The sequence below is a fragment of the Rhea americana genome, unplaced genomic scaffold (assembly GCF_003343005.1).
Source record: "Rhea americana isolate MKP2758 unplaced genomic scaffold, rheAme1 scaffold_286, whole genome shotgun sequence".
NCBI classification, from domain to species: domain Eukaryota; kingdom Metazoa; phylum Chordata; class Aves; order Rheiformes; family Rheidae; genus Rhea; species Rhea americana.
The window spans coordinates 88,922-110,951 of record NW_028186408.1 but is presented as its reverse complement, the minus strand read 5'-3'; the positions used below and the strand labels follow the sequence as shown (position 1 = coordinate 110,951).

At 36.7% G+C, this 22,030-nt stretch overlaps 1 protein-coding gene across 1 annotated transcript in view; it reads left to right on the top strand.

The window, feature by feature from the left end:
• The window catches only part of RAD18 (RAD18 E3 ubiquitin protein ligase), a 61,890-nt gene that overhangs the window by 15,267 nt on the left and 24,593 nt on the right, over positions 1 to 22,030 (top strand). The window contains exons 5-11 of the mRNA XM_085308875.1: positions 1,248 to 1,612; positions 3,398 to 3,497; positions 6,267 to 6,451; positions 10,310 to 10,386; positions 11,073 to 11,133; positions 18,074 to 18,208; positions 21,440 to 21,599. Coding sequence (XP_085165001.1) covers positions 1,248 to 1,612; positions 3,398 to 3,497; positions 6,267 to 6,451; positions 10,310 to 10,386; positions 11,073 to 11,133; positions 18,074 to 18,208; positions 21,440 to 21,599 — 1,083 coding nt within the window. The remainder of the gene's footprint in view (positions 1 to 1,247; positions 1,613 to 3,397; positions 3,498 to 6,266; positions 6,452 to 10,309; positions 10,387 to 11,072; positions 11,134 to 18,073; positions 18,209 to 21,439; positions 21,600 to 22,030) is intronic.

Here is a 22,030-nt window from a genome sequence, read left to right as displayed (position 1 = left end):
CTTTATTTTAGATGGATTTGTATAAAATATGTGGCAAAATAAACAGAACTCTGCAGAAACCCATAGGAGGGTAAGGAAGAAAACATGTCTTTAAAATCTGTAGGCTCTTCAGTAACTTTCAGTTGCCTGAGCAGGACAGCAGATCTCATAATTCTACATGTTGGCTCAAAGCTAAAAGTACTAATGAAAGTGAGACAGAAAAATGAACCTTCTGCTTCCACCAAGTTCCTAGTGATAAAATTAAAGTTTATTTCTTTGGAAAGAGACCTCAGTTTAACTTGCATCCACTTGCTATTGGCTGGCCTTGAGGAGGGTGGGAAGTGCAGGGGGAGGGAAGAGCATGTGTGCGTAAGCAGTATGCACTCTGATGGAGACTGAAGGTGGCAGTTTGAAAGGGTGGTTATGTTTTCCTGAAACTTAAATATGAGGAAAAAATGGAGAGCTTGCATTATTTGGCAAGCCCATCATTCTGAAGTACTAAAATTAGGGAGAGGCAGACATAAGATAGGTTAACAAGTTTTTTCCATGTTTTAAATTACCCAGTATATTGAGAAGATGCAGAAGAGCTGCTTTTACTGCAGTATGTTTGCAATTTGCTGTGTGGAAATTTACCTTATATCTAAGAAAATTATTTCTCAGGTGTGTTTAATGATGCATATTGAAAGATCATCAATGAACCATGTAACACACACAGTCCAGGCTGACTGATGCCAAATTTCAGGAATTGACAAACATTCAGTTATTGTTTTAGAGGGATTTTTTTTCTGCTGGGTGGTCAGTGAGCAGCTGTACTAAGATGATCAGCAGTAAGGAAGAACAGAAAGAACATGGAAACATTTTCTGTGGACTTCTGTTTTGGGGAGTGTCTATCACAGCACATACCTTGCTTGACGTACTTTGTCTTGAAACTGTTTATCTATGGTCTGCAAGTAAGGGTGAAAAACTTGTTCCACACTGTGTGCCATGTATTGATGCTCACTTTCTTACAATTGTACTATAATTTATTTTGTTTGAAAATCGGGAAAATAGTTCTTAGGTTCTGTAGAGTGTGGTGACACTGAGCTAGTGTGCTTGTGGTTTCTGTGGGCTAGGCAAGTCACAAGTCCTGTCTGCTAGCAAGAGGGAGAATGAGGAAGAATTGGAGTGGAAGCCTATTCCCAGCTGTTTTCTCTCCCTATTTCTTCTAACAGTGTTAACTTTTTCTTTGAGATGTAGCTAACTGCATGTTGCTTTCTGGATACTTCTAGACAACAGCTGTTCCAGTTGGTCATGGATACTCCAGTCATTTCTTCTCCATTGGCCTGTAGCAGACGATCAACTGGCAAAAGCCATGTTAGAAGTCCTGTGGCTTGGCCAGTTAAAACTGGCCAAAAAGAAGAGGTACCAGTGATTGATGGTTTCTTGAAAAAGGAAAAYGTTCGCACTCCAGCAAAGACAGATGGACTTGCAGAAACAGATGGGAAGGTTTGCAAAACTGAGAACCACTATAACCTTTGCAGCAGTTCTCCAGAGGCTTGTGGTAAAGACGRTGAAGTGGGATCAGGAAAGAGTCCAGTGTGTGCCAAAAATCATGAAGAACCTTCTACATCTATGGCAAAATTAGTTAAGAAAGGTGAGATGCTTTATTTTTTTGTTTCATCCTGTTCTTTTCCCTGAGTCCTTGTTATTGGCTGGCTATATGCATCAGAGAACCATCAATATATGGCATTCATCTCATTTTTCTGCAATATTCTGATCTGCCAGTTAAAGTATTGATATTTTCAGGTGCGTCCTCTTTAACTGGGCTGTGTTTCATTCAGATGGCTGGATGTTTGTGTGAAATAGTTGCCTGTCTCACATAAGCAGTTATGTTACAAGCATATTCTTGATGAAGAAGTTTGGGTTGATGCCAAGCAAATAAGTGGAGTTCAACTCTTAGATTCCTTTGTTTWTAGTAACAACTCTAACCAGTGGTTACACAACAGGCTTACTCAGTAGAAAATAAAGTCATTTTCTCTTCTCTTTCCCCTTAATGGTTAGACAGACAATATCGTCGTTCATTCTGTTCTCATATTCTCAAGTAATCGGAAGCAAGCTAATTTTATAGTGTTTGTTATTTGAGTGATATATATACAATCAAAATCATAGAATCAGTAAGGTTGGAAGGGACCTCTGGAGATCATCTGGTCCAACCCCCTGCTCAAGCAGGTCAAATTGAAGTCATCATGGTTTCAAATTTGTTAATAGTTTTGTTCATACGCTCTCCTGGAGACAGTCTCTGTTTTATTCTTCCATAATTGTCCAGAGTTAAAATTAGTTTCAGCTTCTCATATTTCAAAATAAATAATAAAATGACAGAATCCTGTTTTGTGACATCATCCCATTGAGTCAATAAAAAAACCTAAATTAGGTAAGACAGTGGACCACATCAGAGTAAAATATTGATTGCTATGAACTAATGTTCATATTTATCCTTTAAAATTTTTGTTTAACTACTTAATAGACTGGAACTCTGAAGTTCATATCTATTAATTATCTGGGTAAATACTCATTAAAGATGTAATACAGGTGTAATCTGAAAGTAGCCATATAAATGTAGCATCTGCTTAGCCAAAAGATCTGTCCTCTCGTTCTATGCAGACTTGCTCACATTAATAATTTAAAACTAATATGAAATTTTACCTCTCATTTACTCTTGAGCACTTGATCACCATTTTATGACCTTATTAAATTCTCTGGTATGTATTACATTGAAATTATTTCAACTAGAAAAAAAAAAAAGGTCAAACAATGTAAGCCAGGGTCCCAAAGTGAGGCAGTGATGAAGCTTTTCTAGCAAGTTTTACACACCTTTTGCTTTAAATATTGAAATKTAAACTTTAAAATGAGTATGAGGCATAGCTGGATCACCATATTCCTATGAGATTTTGTTAACTGACTCATATACTGACAATCTTTTTAAGAGCCATAAAGTGGGAACATCATGCTAAAATGAATAAAGTTTGTGCTATACTCTCTCATCAGAATAAAACAAGTTCCTTTATTTAGGAGTGAAATACTACAAAAGTGAGAAGTTGTCACAGAAATACACTTATTCTTACGTTTATATTAATCCTTAGATTTCTATATAATATGTATGTTATTCTGCATTTGTGTTAGAGGTTTCTTTCCATCTTACTGTGGACAGAAGACAAGATACGTTCTTATATACTATTTTTACTCCAGAATATTTATTCACCTTTATATAACTGCTAAGAACGAAGACTCTAGTTAGATGTGCCAGATCCTTTTAAAAAAAAAAGAGATCTGGAAATTCAGGTTTTTGTTTTCTTCAATCAACAATTAATACTTTTCACATGAGAACACTTGATTTTGCTTTAATGTATGTGTTAGTAAAAGTATTCTCCTTTGCTTTCAGTGGATTGCCCTGTTTGTGGGGTTACTATTCCAGAACAATATATAAACAAACATTTAGATAGCTGCTTGGCAAGAGAAGAGAAGAAAGACAGCCTCAGAAGGTAAGAAACTTAACTTTAAAAACTTAAGTGCATCTGACCACTTTTTTGTACTGCCAAAATAAGAAATACTAGTTGATGAGTTATAATATAGTGGCTTATATTTGTTTTTTGGTTACCTGCTATGTAAATTGCTTTGAGATCACTGTATAARTGTGATAGTGGTCATCTTCCTCTCTCAAAAAGTATGTGCATCAGCAAAAGGATTACTTTTTGACTTTCAGTGGTGAGAAAACACTGGATTATGTTTTGAAGTGTTTGATGTTAAATAGGTAATAAAATCTAGTCTGTACATTGTCATCTTATTTCTGTTCACTACCATTAAAATTGTGTTCAGGTAACACTTATTCCTGCTTTTCACTTGGTGAGAAGGGATCTGTACTTCTGGTCTTTCCATAAAATGTATTTTAAAGCTGTAGAAGACAAGATTAGCTACTTAAGGGCAGAGGAGAGGGACAGTCCCCCGATTCAGATAGGTCAAAGGAAAATTCTTTCTCTAGCTGTCAAGTTAAAAGATAAAAATTGCACCTTACTCTGCTTGCTGTAGTGGTTCTTAAGTTCCCCCAGGAAAACTTCTTTCTTTAAGGTCTCAGTTTTYGTAAGATTAATGCATGTCATTGACTTTATGCCTCCGACTTTAGAATTTGTTAGGGTTGCCACATTCACATCAGAACTGTGGACTTCTTTCTTTCACTTACTAGTGTAAATTTAGACCATTATTACTTTTAACTGATCAGACTTGAACTGCGAAGGACGCTTGCTGCATGTAGTTTTAATTCATACTTGTATTTCTAAGTCCCCTAACCTTAAATTGCATAGTAATTTTATGTTAAAGTTCTTATTTTGCCCATTTGTGCTTAGAGTGAAATCTATAAGTTAAAGGATTTTGAAGATCAGTAAGTGGTAAATTGATATAGAAGTCTTAAGCTATGCTATTTTAATCTTCATTGGGATTATTTTTTTGTTTCTTCTTTTCTTAATGAATAGAAATGAAAGCCAGATTGATCTTTATCAAGATTATGTCCCTAATAGGATTTAGTATTTTGCTTATTTAGCTGGACTTTTTGGTTCTTAAGATAGTATTTTGCATATTTCTCCTGAGGGATTGGCTGCTGTGCATTAAACATGACTTTGGCAATGTGTTTATTTTTTAACAGTGTTTGGGTTTTAGTAACAGCCCATCTATAGTTCTTCTCTAAGGTTTTTAACTCTGCTTAGTCTCAAATCAGGAGCATGTGGCATGCTATGCTAACAGTTGAGCAGTATTTCAGTGGAATTGATCATTTAGTTCCCCAAATTGCAACAGGATGAATTATAACAGGTAAGCATATGTTTACAGATAACTCTGCATTTCTCTAAGATGAATGAAAATACTAAGATTCAAAATTGTTGTGAATGGTTTTCATGTAGCTGTCTGCCCCTAAAGCTGTCACCTGTCTTCTAGGTGCTGCTGCTGATGAATTTCAGTAAAAGTACAACTTCTTCAGGACTTATAAAGCTCTCATTGAATAATTAAATCTTTATAATTTCCCCCAAAGAATCTGAAAAAACTCTTCCTTAAAAGAGTACTGTGGAAAAGCATCTTTCTTTTTGCCAGCTGTTCATACAGGGGCTATGTGGGAGTAAACTAATGAAAATGCTTAAGTCTTTTATTTTAAATTTATTTCCACCATGATAAGCAAAATTGCTGAATACAATTTTCAAGTCTCTTGTTCTCACAATAGAGACAGCATGTCTGTTAATGTCTTTTTAATTCAGAGCAGTGCAGCTTAAGTTCATTTTGCCTCAGGAAGAAAGTGTCTGTAATTAAGTGCTGTTCTTCTGTAACTAACAAGAGGTTATTTAAGTTGAAGGTGAGTGAGAGAGTAGATGGATTTTGGTACCTTGTTGACTACTTTGGTTATATTTCACCAGGAGAGGTAGGGAAGGTTGAGATAAAGAAACTGTGCTGCTAATTGTAGATAGCAAAAGTTATAGCACGACTTGAATTTTCTATGGCAGTTCCCTGTAATTAAGAAACTTTCCCTTGCACTGTGAGGAAGGCTGATTGCTTTTGACATATGGCACTGTGAGGGAGTAAACTTTGGTTTTGGATGTTGCTCATCTGAGAGCACTGTTAATTCTCTTTAATGTCACTTTCTGCATTACCAAGCTATCCTTCTGCTAGATGGGAACTACAAATGTGCTTTCTGGTACATGACTGTCTTCCTCAGTCATTTGCCCGGAAAGCTGAAAAATTTTCTAATTAATGTTCTAGGTTGCAATTTAAAACCTCATCAAGTAGTTCAGATAAGGTACAGCCAATATTTGGGTGGAAAAACAAGCATCTCGGGCATCTGTGAATAAAGCACACTTTTTGAATTCAGACTGAACGCAGGCTTGATCCTACTGAACATTAGTGCTGTTTGATGTGATTCTGAAGGCTTTGCTGGAGTTACTAAAAACTGTCATAGTACTAATTACATGAGAAGTAGTTTACACACAATTTTCTAAAGAAAATCAGACTTGACTGATTATTTTCTACACATTTAAAATGTTCCTTGTATTAGATGGAAAAAGTGTTCTAGACCTGTTGCTGTTGCGTGTCCCCTGCAGTGTGTAATGTTATGTGTCTGTCATGACTGCATCTCTGATCTGATTCTTTGAAGCATTTCTTATCCAAAGTGAAAGAAATACCCTGTAAAAATAAAAGTCAATGTTTGGATTCTTGCTAAAAGTATTAGTTAGAAAGCCTCACCAAAATACCCTGTTTGTTTCCTCTTCCTTTTCCAGTTCTGGTCACAAAAGGAAGACTATGTCGAAAGTTGTTTACAACTTACTCTCTGATCGTGATTTGAAGAAGAAACTAAAGGAGCAGGGACTGTCTACCCATGGCACCCGGCAGCAGCTCGTTAAACGGCACCAGGAATTTGTGCACATGTATAATGCGCAGTGTGATTCTCTCAATCCCAAATCGGGTAAGTTATAAATTCTAGGAAAGTTAGGAAAGTAGTCGTCATCATCACTATTTGTATGTGTTTTTTTCCTTCTGGTATTCTAAGAATAGGAGAAAGGTTGGCTTGAATATCTGGGAACACTGGAGCTGGAAGAATTTATCTTCAGAKTTATATAAATCATGAATAATGTAAAAAAGGAAATTTAATGAAATCCAGAAGTATATTGCTGTACTCTGGAAGTATCTGGGAAACACATACTTTTTTTTTWWAAAATATTTTTTTAATTAACACACGTTTCCTCCTTCCTGTATTAAAATGCTTTCTGGTTTATTGAACCTGTTCCAAAAAATGTATTGTGGTTTTATTCACTTTGCATTTTAATGGGTATCTCCAAATTAAGCTCTAAGACGCATAGTTTAAAAAAAAAAGAAATTGGAAATACCTGAGGTTCTTAGTAAGTGAATTGATWATTAATTTTTTTGGTTTTGCATTTGTCCTCCTTCTGTACACTGAATCATTTATATATTTTTATTGGATTTAATTTGAAAATCAGGTTTCTTTTTTTGAGCTGATGGTTAAGTGCAAAAATAAATAAAAATGTCTTACTGCAGAGACTTTTTATATCCATTTAGATGTTTGGCAGCAATATTTTATATTTAAACTCAGACTGTACCTAGCACTAAACAGGTCATTATATGTGAAAAGTGGATTGTGTTTTAGTGTCTAATGCGACTGCAGTATAAAGTTCCTTCAAACAGCAGTTTATGGTTTGCATGTTTAATTCTTGGAAAGTGCCAGGGCTGGTTCATGAAGGATGAAGTCTGAGAGGGATGTTTGTGCTGCCTGGATTTGTAGGYGACACAGCCATTTTTAAATTCCAGATAGCAAGTATGCTAGAGGGAGAACTGTCCCAGTTAATCTCACTATATTCCATTTTATGCAAGCTGAATACATGCATCTTTTTAAAGATGTCATTTGCCTTTGCCATCTTTCAATTCAGTTCTATAGGTATTAGAAATAACACAAATATGTGTGCGTGCGCATGTGAGAGACATCAGTTTGCCATAMACTTCAAATCAAAGAAAATAATGTAACCATAAATTTTGAGTCCTTTAAAAGGGATTTCTACCAGGATACTGCTCTCCTTGTTGCTACAGAGCTGTTACCCTCCTAAAGAAGCTCTCACATAGCAGATACTGTATTTTCTGCACTGATTCAAGACAGCTTGCTGTCTACAAGCTCTGTAGCCTTAGATGACTGACCTGCTATATGTCAGTGCTCTTGCTAGCAAGAGCTGAAGGGATAAAAATTTTCCCGCTGAATAGATGAGGATTAAGTCTTGTACTTCACCCTCTTATTTTTTTTAATCTCATATTTACAGAGACTCTAAATTCTGAAGTTAATAGGTTTAACATTTCTTCCAAAAGTTGTTAGCAATTCTGAATGTGTTGAAGGACTCRAAGTGGTTTGGCCTGGGTGGGCTTTTGGCCTCCCTGGCAGCAGAGCTCCTGGAGCTGCGTGAAATGCCAGTCCAGCGCAGGCAGTCGTATGTAATGAGTTGGGAGCTGAAACCACTTTTTGCACAGCAGGGCTTAGCACCTCTGTGGATAAGATAGCAAACCCACTGCTTGTACACAGCTTAATTTTACATGTGTTAATTGCTGCTTATGTGCAAAAGGACTACTTTGTGGGGGAGGGAGTAGTCTTTGAGGAGACTTCCAAATCTGAACACYGAACCAGCCGCTCGGGCCAGGCACTCACTGCCTAGCAAATAGAACAGCATAGCGTTTTTCTGAAGTGATTGTCAAAGTTCAGGTGGTAGCTCCATGCTTCTATGGCCTGTGTGATCAGTGTTCACAAATGCTGAAGAGCCGCAACTGCTGCTGTGGTGTTRGAAAAATAAAGTCAATTTTTGGTGTTCAACTTTACAAAACGGGCAAAACCACCAGATGCASTGCTGCTTTAAAATCAAGTCGGTGACTGAGGAATATAAAGATGAATTGAGTAGTCAAAGTTTAGGCTCCTGATTTTTCAAATCTTGACCTTACTTGCCAGCTCTGGGCTTGACTTTTGGGCCTGAGTGTATGAGAAAAGCGAGTTTATAACCAGAACTATTTGCTTTTTTCATTTTGCTCCTCTTTTAAGAACTTGAACAGGAACTAGAAGAGGTTACGTGCCCCTAAGTGATTTAGGTACCAAGTACAGCTGCTTTGTTTGTGTCCTAATCACTCTTGAAAATAAACAGATGCCGTAAACTGTTCCCTAGGGCTTCAGGAAGACTCTGTGGTGAGAACCAGCATATGCAGCTAAGATGGGTGTTTGATTTCAGCAAGTTTACTGCAATGACAGAAGCTTAGCAAATTCACTGTTTACGTGTGCATGAACAGCACTGGTGTCAGGATTTCAGCGCCAGCGTTACGTACGTTAAGCTCGGAAGTGGGGTTGAGCGCAGTAAGGAGCGGGCCTCTCCCGGCCCCTCCGAGGCCGCGGAGGGACGCGGGCRTCCCAGGCTAACCGGGAGCGGAGCCGCCTCCGACGAGAGGGACGAGCGGCCCTGGGCTGGGGGAGCCCGCGCGGGAGGCGGCGCTGGCGGCACCGCGGCCTGGCCGGCCTGGCCTGGCCTGCTCGGGCTGCGCTGAACTGAAGCTCTGTGGTGTGTGCGTCCTCCCTTCGATTTTTAACATCCGCGGTGTTACTCTTTCCTAGAAATGATTCTTCACTTAATAAAATAGTACAAGATCCCTGTCTGCGTAGTTGATCCCAGCTAGCTAAATGAATGGATTTACGGTAGTACAGTGAGCTTTAGCTAGCGTCCCATAAACGATGCAGAACTTTATTAAGCTCCAGCTCAAAACCTTTCTATAAAGGATGAGTTATTGGGCTAAGACACATGCTGGAGACATTCATTTTGAATGGTAGCAGTGAACCTGAGGCAACTATAAAATAAGAATAGCTGAGCTTCTGAAGAAGCTTAAATGCCAAATTCCTGGATTTTGCTTTGAGTAAGTTTTATTCCTTCACAGCTCAAGAGGCTTTTTTTTTTCCCCCCCACTCTAGTTACTTCACTGTATAGTGAAAGTATTTGTTTTAATAAATACACATAGCTATGTAATGGTTCTGTAAAAACAATTAAGGGTAGGAAGCTATTAGTAAATAAATGTCAAAGTAAACCAAGCAGTGTCCTGCGTAGCTGTAGTTTTATTTAAAATGTTAACAAACCCAGTTATGTCTGAGGTGTCTGCCTCAACTATTATAGTGAGTTGTAATTGGTACATCTTTGGACTATGAGTTTTGGACATAAGCCTGTGCACAGTTTTGTTTTGCCTTGGAATGTAGTCCTTGGAGGTGTTYTTAAAAAATATATATAAATAGCACTCAATTGTTTATCTCTTCTTTAAGTGTGTTGTAAAATTGAAACTTTTATAAAAGACATGCCTGTAAGTCACAGAATCACTATAATATGTTAGTATAAGATTTGGAGGAAATAAGACTCCGTCTTTCCATGAGATTAATACCGAGCAAAAGTAAGAGCAAGGGCGCGGGAGTGGCTGAGCGCCAGCTGCAGGCTGCCCTGCGCAGCTTCCCGCCAGGCACCTCCGCCAAGGCCCCGGCCTCCCGACCCTGCCTGCTGCTCCCCTCTTGCACGCTGCCGCCGCGGCCAGCTCTTCCAAGTTAAAGTGGTTTTTCCGCCTTAACAAAGGTCCCCTAGGCACTGGCGTTAGACCATTCAGTTTGTTCTGGCTTGCAATATGAGCCTGAGCTTTGACTGTTGGAAAGCTAATGCTGTTCGTCCCTTCGCAATTTAAGCTCACGGTAGGCAGTTCCATTTAGTACTACCAACTACTGTTTTAGTAATCTGTTTCTTGTGTTTTCAAACAGTTGCAGAGATTGTTAAAGAGCTGGAAAAGAATGAGAAGATTCGAGTTCAGCTTGAATTTAATAAACCTGGTGAAAATGTAAGCTGATTTCACTTTGCTTCTAAAGTGAAGGGGAGAAATTGCAGAGTGGGCACTAAGCATGTCTACCTATCATTTTATTAWGGGAATTTGTAGATTCCCAGATTGTATGTTGGAATTGGTGTACCATCTTATCAACATGGTTTTCTCATTCTGCTCATTTATGGGCAGTTCTTAGCATGCTGTTGTTGTTTCTGTGTCTGAACCATTTAAGTAGAAGCATTTTTTTTTTGACTGCACTGAAAATTTTTGAGAAATCTTCCCCTTGGTCATGTTGCAGGATTTTGACCCTTCATGGTAGTGTGGGGAATATTTTGCTTCCTAGAACTCTCTGGGATTTATCTAACAAATTCATTGCTTGGGTATTAGCAATAGCTCCTGTTCTTTTCCCATGATGCATGATACTTTTGTCTCTTCTATGTTTGCACAGTATTAGGGAGTATTTTATAGTATACACATGCTGAGTGTAATGTGAAGTGGCTAGGCTTACTTCTGGTGTCTTTTGTGAAAGCAAAGCAAAGCAGCATATATATGTACTTTTAAAGATATATTATCTGTGAGTGAGACAGAGCTTGGGGGGGGAAATGGACAGTTGATCCTTCTTCCAATTTTAAGTCTTTCATTTTAAAATATGCAGCTTTATCATCTTTTCCCTCTGTAAATAAACATTTGTGTGATTTCTGTAGAGCTTGACCTTTACAAAAGACCAGACAGAGAAAGAAATAGATGAGGTCCACGCTGATTATCGTAAGTAACATACAAGTGTTCACTTCGTTTTCCTTATAAATTCACCTTATCTTTACTTTGTACTAAAATACTTTTAATTTTTGGGGGGCGTTTATGTTTCCTCATTTAATAAATGAAAGTGGAGGTACTCTTGTTTGGCCTGAAACTTCCTCTTTGAAACTCAATCTGTGTTAAATACTGACTTTTGATAAAACTTGCTGCCAAGGCTGAGTAAGATTGAGAAGGAAGTTGACTGCTTCCTGAATGCATCTCTATTCATGCACTTTTCTCCTTAATGGTCCTCCTATATACTAATTGGATGTAAGGAACAAGAAAGTAGAGTTTATCTGCCCTCTGCATTGGGTATGCAATACACGATTATATGGCTTCATCTGAAATCCGCCAGCAGAAATAAGGAACAGAACTTTTCTGAAGGGACTTGCTGTGACTCAACTGATGTTTTACATCCAGGCCAATGATATCAACTCTAGTTAACTGGCTGTTGGCTGTCACTTGGAGAAACGCTGTGTGTTTCGTGCTCTGTGTAAGACTCTTCCATGTGACTCTTATGATGCAACTTTCGGAGTACCGAGCAGCAGCTGTGACTACAGTGAAAGCCGATCCTGCTTCACTCGTGTGATTTCACCCTTGTTTGCCCCATATTTTTCAGTGCATCTTCTGAGTGTAACCCCTGAATTACTTGGAGAGGTTTATRTGAATTGATTCATTATTTTGCTCCTTCTACTTTGTTAAAATTCTGTGCTTGCAGCAGGTGAATATCTATATGAATTATGACACTGAAAAAAGAAGCATCTTTCCTGCTGTTGTGTGTCCCTGTGAACAATGGCAGGTGCTTCAGAGGGCTTTTTTTATATGCGTAGAGCTTTTTCAACTTCAGATTTTATATTGTTTTTTCTCTTCTGGGCTTCTGGGCACTATATGACTTCTACCTGGCAGGCAGTTTTCAGATTTGGAGAATGACTGTAATACAGGGACAAAGACTGGAGTTGGCTAATAAACCCTCAAGACATACTAGGCTGGTCCAGATACAGCTGACTTGCTCCAGAGGGAGCATCTTGGGGCTGGCAAGGCTTGTGCTGAGGTGGAGCTGACTAGATCCTGCAAACACGAGCTATTTCAGCCCGAGACTCCCTAATACAGCCATTAATACACCATCAACATGGATATTGTTTTTTTTTCCATTAATCAGGATATTCCCTCTTCCCTTTTGCTCTTAAAGATTTAATACACGATTTATTTTAAATGCACTTACATTCTGGTGATTGGTCTCATCCTGTACCAGATATGTTTGTATAAATTTAATCTCTTTCCCTCACTTTTCTAGGTTTACCTTACAGTGCAGAATGATATAAACTGACAAACAACGTATCCAAAGCGATTCATATTTAATATGACTCTTCTAAAGAACTTCATGGCTGTGTTAGCTTCATCAATTGTGTTTTTACATTTCTACAGTTGTCAAAGTGGTCCTTATCTCTAAAAGTTATTTGAAATGTGCCAAAAATGCTTTTTCCRTATATTATTTGTATACTGTGATTCTGAAATCATTCAGTGTTTCACAGTGCGCCTCCCACTCCTCCTCTCCCCATGAACTTGCGTGTCTTCCTTGCCTTCCTGTATCTTCTGTAACTTTCCCTTCTCATCTGGCTCTTTGACTGCAAAGGGATCTTTTAAAAAAAGAGAGAACTCTGCTTTTTTTGTTGATGTTTTTTCCTTCATCCYGGACAGTCAGTTGGGTTTCAGTGCAAACCTTGTGCGATTTTAAAAAAATAATTATTTTTTTACCTTGAGCCTGGTCTGTCCTAGAGACCGGGATAATGCTGGTTAAATATGCTTCTGCCATTATGGAATAACAGGTAATATTTGTTCCATGAAGTCTAATCAGAATGATTGATTTAAGGGAAGAGGGGAATAAGAAACAAAAAATAATTAAAAAGAAAATATTGTGGTGGGAGCTATCGTTCAATGATACAATTTTTTGTTTTACAACATAGAACTGATTCCTGCTTAACTTAACCCTGGGAAAGCATAATATTTTAAACTATCTTTCACCTTACCTTGTACTTTAACTCAGAATTGTTTTCTCTTTCTGTATGGAAAACCAGTGCTTTATGGTTAGTTTAGAAGCAGAGATTCTTGTGAGAGTTAAAGACTGAAAGACTTACACCCTTTTTAAGTAATTTAGTGAAGAAACTACTAATGTAAATTATATGTAAAATGTTTTTTGCAGCTGTTTTTTCTTAATCCTCTTTGTGTGTTTGTGCCACAGATTTAAAAGCAGAATAGCATTAATCCACACACAGCTCTCTAGTCTTGTCTTTTGATTCACAATTTCTTTCTTATTGTTACCCAGTCATCTCACTTCTCTGCTCGAACACAATAGTTGGACATATAATACTAAAACAATATTCAAGGAACRTTAAACTGTTCTGCTTTAAACCACAGAGGAGCAAAGGAATGAAGGGACAACTTGTTCTGATTTTTAGGGATGTTTTAAAATCTGCAATATAGTCATATTTCYTTTGTTTTCTTGTGTTGCTTTAGGCATATAAATAATTTCATAATGCAGCTGGATTTAACCTAATTGATTTTAGTTGAGATATACCTATGTCTGTAAAGGCTAAATAACGGCCTGAATCTGTAGCAGGTTTTTYCCTTTCTTTTTATTGCTGTTCTTAAGTGTACACACGCTGTTCCAGGCTTTGAATCTTAGGTGTTCTCCTATAATTCCAAGTAACTGCTTAATAGTTATTCTCTTACCATATAGAAATCTCTAGCAATATAATGCACAGAAATATGAAATAGTTTAGAGCTAATCAATGCCTGATTGAATAATGTTTCCCATAAGGCTTTAGTAGCTCTAAACAAATTAATAGTATTTTTATTTTGGATATGCAGAAGTTCTTTGTAAAACTGAATCCTTGCTTGTGTTCGCATCACAGCCTTGTAAGTTACCTGCTTACCCAAGGGGGAAACATGGAAGCAGTAGCCCTTGTAAGCCAGCTTTATRAAAGAATGCTTTATATTGCTAACAGATAACACAAATCCTTTATGTTCTTCCTTTTATTTTCTTGAGCTCCACTTTATCCTTTTTAGAACAAAAAGATACTAAATAACAATTTTTCAAAATTGGTTATCTTACTCAATTTGTATCGTTAAAAGAACTTGCAGTTTCAAAATTATTAAAGGAATCCCCAAGTGAATAAAGTAGCCTCAGACACTTAATTGAACATTTAAAAGTCTTAGAAAATTTGATTAAAATATTAAGATTAATAGAAACATCCATGCTTCAAAACTATTGAAATATGATGACCAAAGAAGTAAATGTTAACTACTGTCAGCAAATTATATCTGTTAGAAGCAATAGGGCAAACGTAAGTATGCAGCAAGAATTGTACATTAAAATTAGAGGATGGTTAGAGGTTAAAAACTTCTATACCATGCCTTCTTAGCTATAGCACAGAGGAACTTTAAAAAGCTTTAATGTACAATGAAGTTTTAATTTTTCCTTTTAACTTACAGCATTTCAACCCTTTGTCTCTAATTTGCAGCTGAGTTCCACCAGAAGTCAGTGAACATTAAGTTCTGTGAACTTAAAATCCCCAAATCTGTATGCTGTATATGGTTGTGTACTTCCACGTGAAGCATAAGAGACAGTGGAACTGCCTAACAACCTGTCTGAAAAGCTAGATTAAAAAAAAAATGTAATAAGGACCCATTTCTCTTATCTTCATTACAGTTTTGCAGGCTTTTGGCAAATTGCGAATTGCACTGTGTTGGTGGTGTCTTCTCTACATAAGTCAAGAGTTTTTTGAAAGAACTCCACTTGAGTAGCTACCAGGGCCTGTACCTTAAAGGTACAATTAAAAAAAGAAAAGAAAAGAAAAGAAAAGCATTGTCCCATTTACGTTATGTTCCTCTTGAATCTACTTTTTTTCCTGGTCAAACCTCTTTTTAAAAATTTTTTAAAAAAATCTATAGAGAAATAAATTAGTTTAAAGGAATGTTTTTTCTGCTGTTCTTTCTGCTTATAAATATTTCAGCTTGCAATATGATTCAAGGACTTGCTGATTTGTATCTTGTGTTTTAAATATTTGTAGTTGAGTCTGCAGCAGTTTTATTACTGGACTTAGCTTAAAAGAAGAAAAAAAAAGTGCAYGATATGAAGCTTCAGCACAGACCTGTTTTACATTGTATATGAATAGTGGCTTGTTTTGTCAGGACATTTCTTTTTAAAGTTAAAAGCTTTGTAGTTGCACCATAAAACAACAAAAATAGTAATACCGACATGTGGAAAAAATGATGTACCAAAGGAATTATGTAATAGATGTGCAGTGGTTGAAATACAAGCATCTTGGACAAGAATTTTCTTTTTATTGGAAACTGTTGACCTTCTGTGGTGTGTTCAGCTATTTGAAGAGAGGGGAATCACTTTTAAACTGTATGTGGGAAAATTATTTTAAATTGGTTTCCTTCTGTGGGCCAGAAGTTAGTATCATTTTATCTTGGCTCTTCTCCACCTTGCCCGTTAGCAGAGCAAAATGTAAATCCCTGGTGAGATGTGTGCCTGTGCTGCAGGAACGTGCTGTAGCGGGAGGCGGCGGTGTCATGGCTTTGCTCATCTCTAGCCCGTAGTTCTCATCTGTTCCATGTATTCCCCTTCACTCGTTTGCTCTTTCTCCGTGCAGGGACCTGTGTTAGTCTTTCTGCAAGTATAATCAGGGCAGCGTGTGTATGGCTTGTACAAARCAGAGGCTTTAAACAATATTCAGTTGCATGTAAAAGAAAACAGACCACGTGTGTAATATAAGATGTACTTCTTTTCTGTCAAGAGCTGTGTAATTTAATCTGTCACTGTCTATTATCACTGTATTGCAAATTCTGAGAAGTTACTTCCTTGCAAGTTGTACACGAGTCATTTGCTGCCTTTGATGATAGGAGAGAGTATTATTTTCTTATGACTCCCCAGAATCCTGTTTTGTCAAGTGAAGGATTGGAAAATACTCAGCTTTTTGGATTTGGAATCTTATAGTCTGTTGGAATTTGGAAGTCTCTGTGTGCTAGTTCTGAGAAGCACTAGAGAATATAGAGGAAGAGTTGTGTTATCTCACCTTTTTGTATCATTAAAAACAGTTTTATTGCCACAGGAACATTTCATATGTACCTCAGCCCTTATTGCCTCATATATGGAAAATACTTTGAGTGCTTTTGCCATTAGCTGAATTTATTTCCTATTTCAGAAGGACAAACCTATTTATAAGAATGACTTCTTGTTGAAAGTCCTTTCAAATAAATGAAATCTGTATTTTCTGCCTTGATTTTAGTATATCAATATAAAACCATCTGTATTGACTGATAGACTTTCATGCTTTACTAGCTGTGAGTACTTAGAGTCAAATATGCTGTTTTATTAAAAGTTGATGCTTTCTATAGGAGAAACAATGTGTTCTCGTCGTATGCAGCAAGTATTAGGTAATTACATAATTTGTCTGAGGAGGCCTCTTATTTTCCCAGCCTCCTAGTAAAGAATGTAAAGTATCTACATAAAACATGGCTTTGTCTGAGTACCAGAGGATTGCTTAAAACATACTAAATGATTAATGTGCAAAGAATAGTCAAAAGAAGTGTTAACTGTAATTAGATGATCCGAATGAAAAGCATAAGCATACTACAAAGACTTTAGAAATGGCTTTATTGCAAAAATGCAGTCCAGTGCTACTTTSAAGCAAGTAACAGAATAGTCATGAAATTTTACTCTTTCTCTAGTTGGAAGAATATACTCTAATATTATGTGATAAAACATAAAGTATGGCAGCCAGGTGAGCATGGTGTGTGTATGGGGAAGGAGTAACATCTTTTATTTACTTTTATTGGATTGTTTGGGAAAGTGCATTTTGGGGCTCATTGCTTTCCCTTGGGCTTATTTTTAGTAAGATCAGTCACATACTCAAAAGTCTCTCAAAAAGCAAAGAACTGGGATTTGGGACTTCAAGAATTAAAACTGTAAGATAAATCAATGTAGAATGAATTTCACTGTTCCGTGAAGAGGAATAATTTCATTTTTTCTAAAGCTAGTTAACTGCACTTTCTGCTGAAGTATTATCAGTTATTGGGATTTCAGACATGGATAACGTCCAAAAGAGAAAAAAGAATGATCTTGACAAAGAGCAGTATTCATGCACGCGTTATGTCTGCTGCATCATGGTGCACTGATGCCTGTATGCCTGATTTTTTTTTTTTTTTCCACCATGGATTAACTTAAGGTAGAAGGTCTTGCTGTGTGGAAAGGTAGTAAGTCAGTTCAAGGTCACCTGCAGTTATTTGCTGCTACTTTCCACTGGGAAGGCTTGCCTGCAAGAGGTGGGAGAGACTAGCCAGTTTCCGTAGCTACTTCCCCCAGCACGTAGGTTGCACTAGGAGACTAGGTAAGCTAAATAGCTTACCATTTTGGAATATACACTTACCTTTCCTCTGGAAAACACTTTGAAATTGCTGCTATAACATACACAAGCCTCTGACAATCCAAAGCTGATGAGTTTTTGTAAGATATTTGCCCATTTGGATTTGGATGAGTGAAGTGGAAAAATTTGCTCTTGTTGCTAATCATTCCCCTCAGCTGTCTGAACTATGTCCTGATTCAGACAGGTATCGTCAATAAAGGCCTATATTTTCCTACATGGTGTTTACTATGTGGTGAATCTTTAAAATATGCTAATTGGCAATCTGGTGTAAAAGTTAAATTTCCATCTGTACAAATGTTCTTGACTCCTGGGTAACTCCATAAAAGCAGAGACTCGTATTTGAGTATTTATTAGAATGCTTAAAGTGCAGTGATAAGCCTCTCCCCCCCCCCACCAAATATTTTAAATTCATATAGTTTTAGGAGTCCTGTGATACTGATCRGTTTGGTTTTGTACAGTAATGCACTGCTATGTTTCAGGAAAAAAACACAGAAGTGAATTTCAATTTTTAGTGGATCAAGTAAATAATCGGTGGAAAAAGAGTGGTAAGAGGAAAACAGAAAGTGCTCAGAACACGGGAGAAGCCACTGCTGAAAAACTGCCAACAGACACAGGTTAGTAACGTTTAATATAATCTAGCCATCCCTGCACACTAATAAGTGGATATCCCTAAGAAACATTCTTTCTTTCCATCATTCTTTTACCACAGTCTTTAAGGGAAAAATCCATAAAAATCAAAGACCATAAGCAAAGCGACTGGCATTGGTTTTAACATGATATATAAGCACAACATATAATAAATGTGATTTATTTGATTTTAATGGGAGTGTATAGATATGCTTTACTTCTGGTGTATATTTTAATTAGCTGGTTGAAACGGTGTCATAGGTTCTCTTCCAGATCTAACAATTACTGAGATTGGGCATATGACAGTTTGCATCTTTGAAATGACAGTGATGGGGTCAGTGTACTGGGATCTGCAAAAATACTTGTGTGGATCAGGATAAGTATTTATTTGTCTGGAGACTAAAGGAATAAAACATTTCAATTTTCTTTAGAATGTTTATATAATATGATGCCACTGCTGTTTTTAATTCAGTTCATTTTGTGTTTGTATCTTTTAACACAGTGAAAAGTGAAAACGCACAACTTGCATATTCAGTTAGGCAGATACGCTTTATGAACTAGGAACAAAATCCAGCATACATTTGTTTTCTTCACTAGCCACAGCATCAAATAACTCCTGTGTGTCACTGATTTGTTCCCTATAGGCTTTTCCATACTCATTTGTTTTATACTATTTGTTGTTGTGGCAATGTGTATGTATCTTTGAATGCATGGTGTAGAAAAGCATTCTTCAGCTTAATATTTGTGGATTTATAACGTATGAAGGATACTGAATTTTGGAGAGAATTTCATTGGCCAGATTGGATATGTTATTGTCTGTGTTCTTGGGAAAGTATGGGAATTTAGTTTGCATCAGCTCTTGCAAATCCCTGCTTAATCTTTGGGCTGTGATTGTCTCCAGAGCTGTCCCCTCTAGCAGAGATCTCAAGAATAAAAATAAATGGAAAATACCAATATATTAATATGAACTTTGTCCTTATTCACACAGACATCGATGCAATGCATAATCCTTTTCATGTGAATGGTAAAAGCTAAGGAATCTCAAGGACAGAGTATATCTTGTTCAACTTAATTTGCAGTGATGTCCCTCTTCTATGGTGGAGATAGAAGCAATAGATTATTAGTTAATGGGTTCGTAGACTTTGGTATATTGGTTTCTAGTGGTGCTCTGTGGAAAGACTGGCTACTGTGAATTACTGGGCTTGTCTCTTCTATGTAGCCTTTCTCTGTGTATGTTGAACTGCAGACTTTGAGAAACTGAAGTGAAGTAACATCGCTTTTCCAAAAGAGTGCTCAAATGGAAAACAAAAAGCCATCGTTATTTGAGTTGTATCATTCTGTATATTGTTATTTGAGTTGTATCATTCTGTATATTGTTGACTTACGTAGACTATACCATCTCATCTGCTTCAAGAAAGGTTTTTAGTTACGCTTAGTATGAGTGATCACAATTTCTGACAGACTTGCAAAATATTCATTATACTTATTGTATGCTGAGCTTTCCATAATCTCTGAAGTTTCAGTTTATAGTTTTATGCCAAATAGCTGCACCTGATTATGTATTTAGTAGCTGTTTAAAAATATGTGTAAATAACCAAGAAGATTTATGGGTAGAGGGAAACAAATGCCTAAAGCTTATTTCCTCTGTGTTCTTTATTAACAGCAATTAGTTTTTTAATAAACTAGAAACTAGAATAGTTGCAAGGAAGAAAAAGAACAGTTGTCTGATGACTTGCCATTTGAAAGCATCCCTTCCTGATAAGAGAAATAGCTTTATATGCATTCCTTTCTACTTTATTTGGTTTCTCATAGAAGTAGATGGTGGAATAATACAGAATTAAAGCACATTTTTAAACTTTACTTATCTCCCATTGCCTCCTACTGCAGTTCTAGTTGGTTTAATTTAAATCCCTCTCAAAATCTCTCTGTTTTTGACAATATTTTGAAGGTGATTATTTCTTACTGCCTTATGTGGTCTCTCTTTGCATCTTCAGACTTCTAACATTCCTGCTGTTACATATTTTTATAATTTACTTTGAGGGGAAGCACTGTATGAATTTGATAATAATTTGATACATCTGTTTTTGCTTGCATTATTGCACATTGCACATGGCCGTTGTTCTTTTAAATCTGTTGATTTCAGTAGAGCTATGATCTGTTACACTAGTTGGACAACTGACTCTCTATAATCTGCATGTTTATATCTACAAAAATTTGCTCCTGATACTAAATTACATGTTTGGGGGGAAGAGAAAGGGGGAAACTCTGGTTGAATGCAAATCGTATAAAGCCCTTTACAGTGTAGCTACAATGCTGTTTGACCATCTCTGTAAAAATCATTTCTGCAGACAAGCTGAAGTAGTTGAGGTAGGTGAATATAGTTTGGTTCATGAAGGTGGATGGAATACTTGTGTGAACTGCCGTAATAGGGATTATCAGTGAGTTGAGTCTCAGCGCAATTTTAATATCCATTGCAACTTTCTAGTTAAATAACTGTTATTTGAAAAGATTTGTGGAGAGGATGTAAGAGCAATTTATTTTTACATACAATACTTTCTAGTCTCTATTTACTGTCTCTGTGGAAAGGTAGAAGKTCATCTTCTGGGAGAACCATTCATTTCATAGAAGGTGAAAGCATTTGATACAAAAATAACAGAATGACTTTACAGTYTATGTTTACATATTGTCTAGAGGTGATTTTTCCTATTAAATGTCAGTCTGGCAGACTTTTATTCTTAACTTTCTTAGATATATTAGGAAATAAATTGTATTCCTTCTCCTGTTGAAAAAAAGTCTCTTAACTTGATCTGTAAAACTTTCAAGTTATCAAGCTATCTCATCTGATGGATAAAGTGAATTGGTATCAAGAACCAGAGAACAGAGCGGTCACATAAGTGTTTGTTAACTTTTGAAATACTGTCACATCTTCTGAATGGTGATAAATATCTGTACTCTTCATTTCTCTCTCTCTGGAGGGAAATAAGTTTCTGTGGCAGTGTCTGATTTGTGGAGTGGTGGGGTTTGTTTCTTTGTTTTACTGTGGCAGGAAAATAAATCCTTTGAGATTGTAAGAGTTTTGGAAGGCAAGCAAAGTGAGAAATGGTATTGAAATATTTTAAAAATCTGTTTTTCTTGATCCATCTCCAGGCAGCAAAAATTTAAACATATTAATATTCTGCTTTGCCATTTTTGTTAATCTCTGACTTTCTTCTTGGAAGGAGATGATGCTCAAAAGCAACACATGAATTCAGCTGTTGGAACAGACCAGATACCCAAAACAGAAATTGCTGATTGCAAAATAAGTGAATCTAATTCCCCGGAAGAAGGCCAGAGATCAGTGTCTCCAACATTCTCACAGTCGTCAGGATCTACAAGCAGGTTAGTGATAAAGAGGCTATTCTCCTTGATTTGTACTAAATTAGGCTAAATATGGAAAAATTAGTGTCAGTAACCTTGGGCAGTATATATTCTTCATAGGAGAGGTTGCTGTGGTTACTGAATTTTTTCTCCTCCTGGTTGTTCAATTGCTTGAGAGATAGAGCTGAAATACATTCAAAATTTTGCTTAGTAGTTATATAATCTGTTGGTAGAGGAATTATAGTATAAACATTCCTTTTGATAAAGAAATCGTGAGTGGAAGATCTGTGGAGCCATAAGAAAAGTGTTTTATATTTTGTTTCTACTGCATTTTTTTTTTCTATTTGAGTTTTTATTTAAAGATCTCCAAAAACTGATAAAGTCTGAAGGTGTGGGAAGGTGTGGGAGATCTCCAAAAACTGATAAAGTCTGAAGGTGTGGGAAGGTGTGGG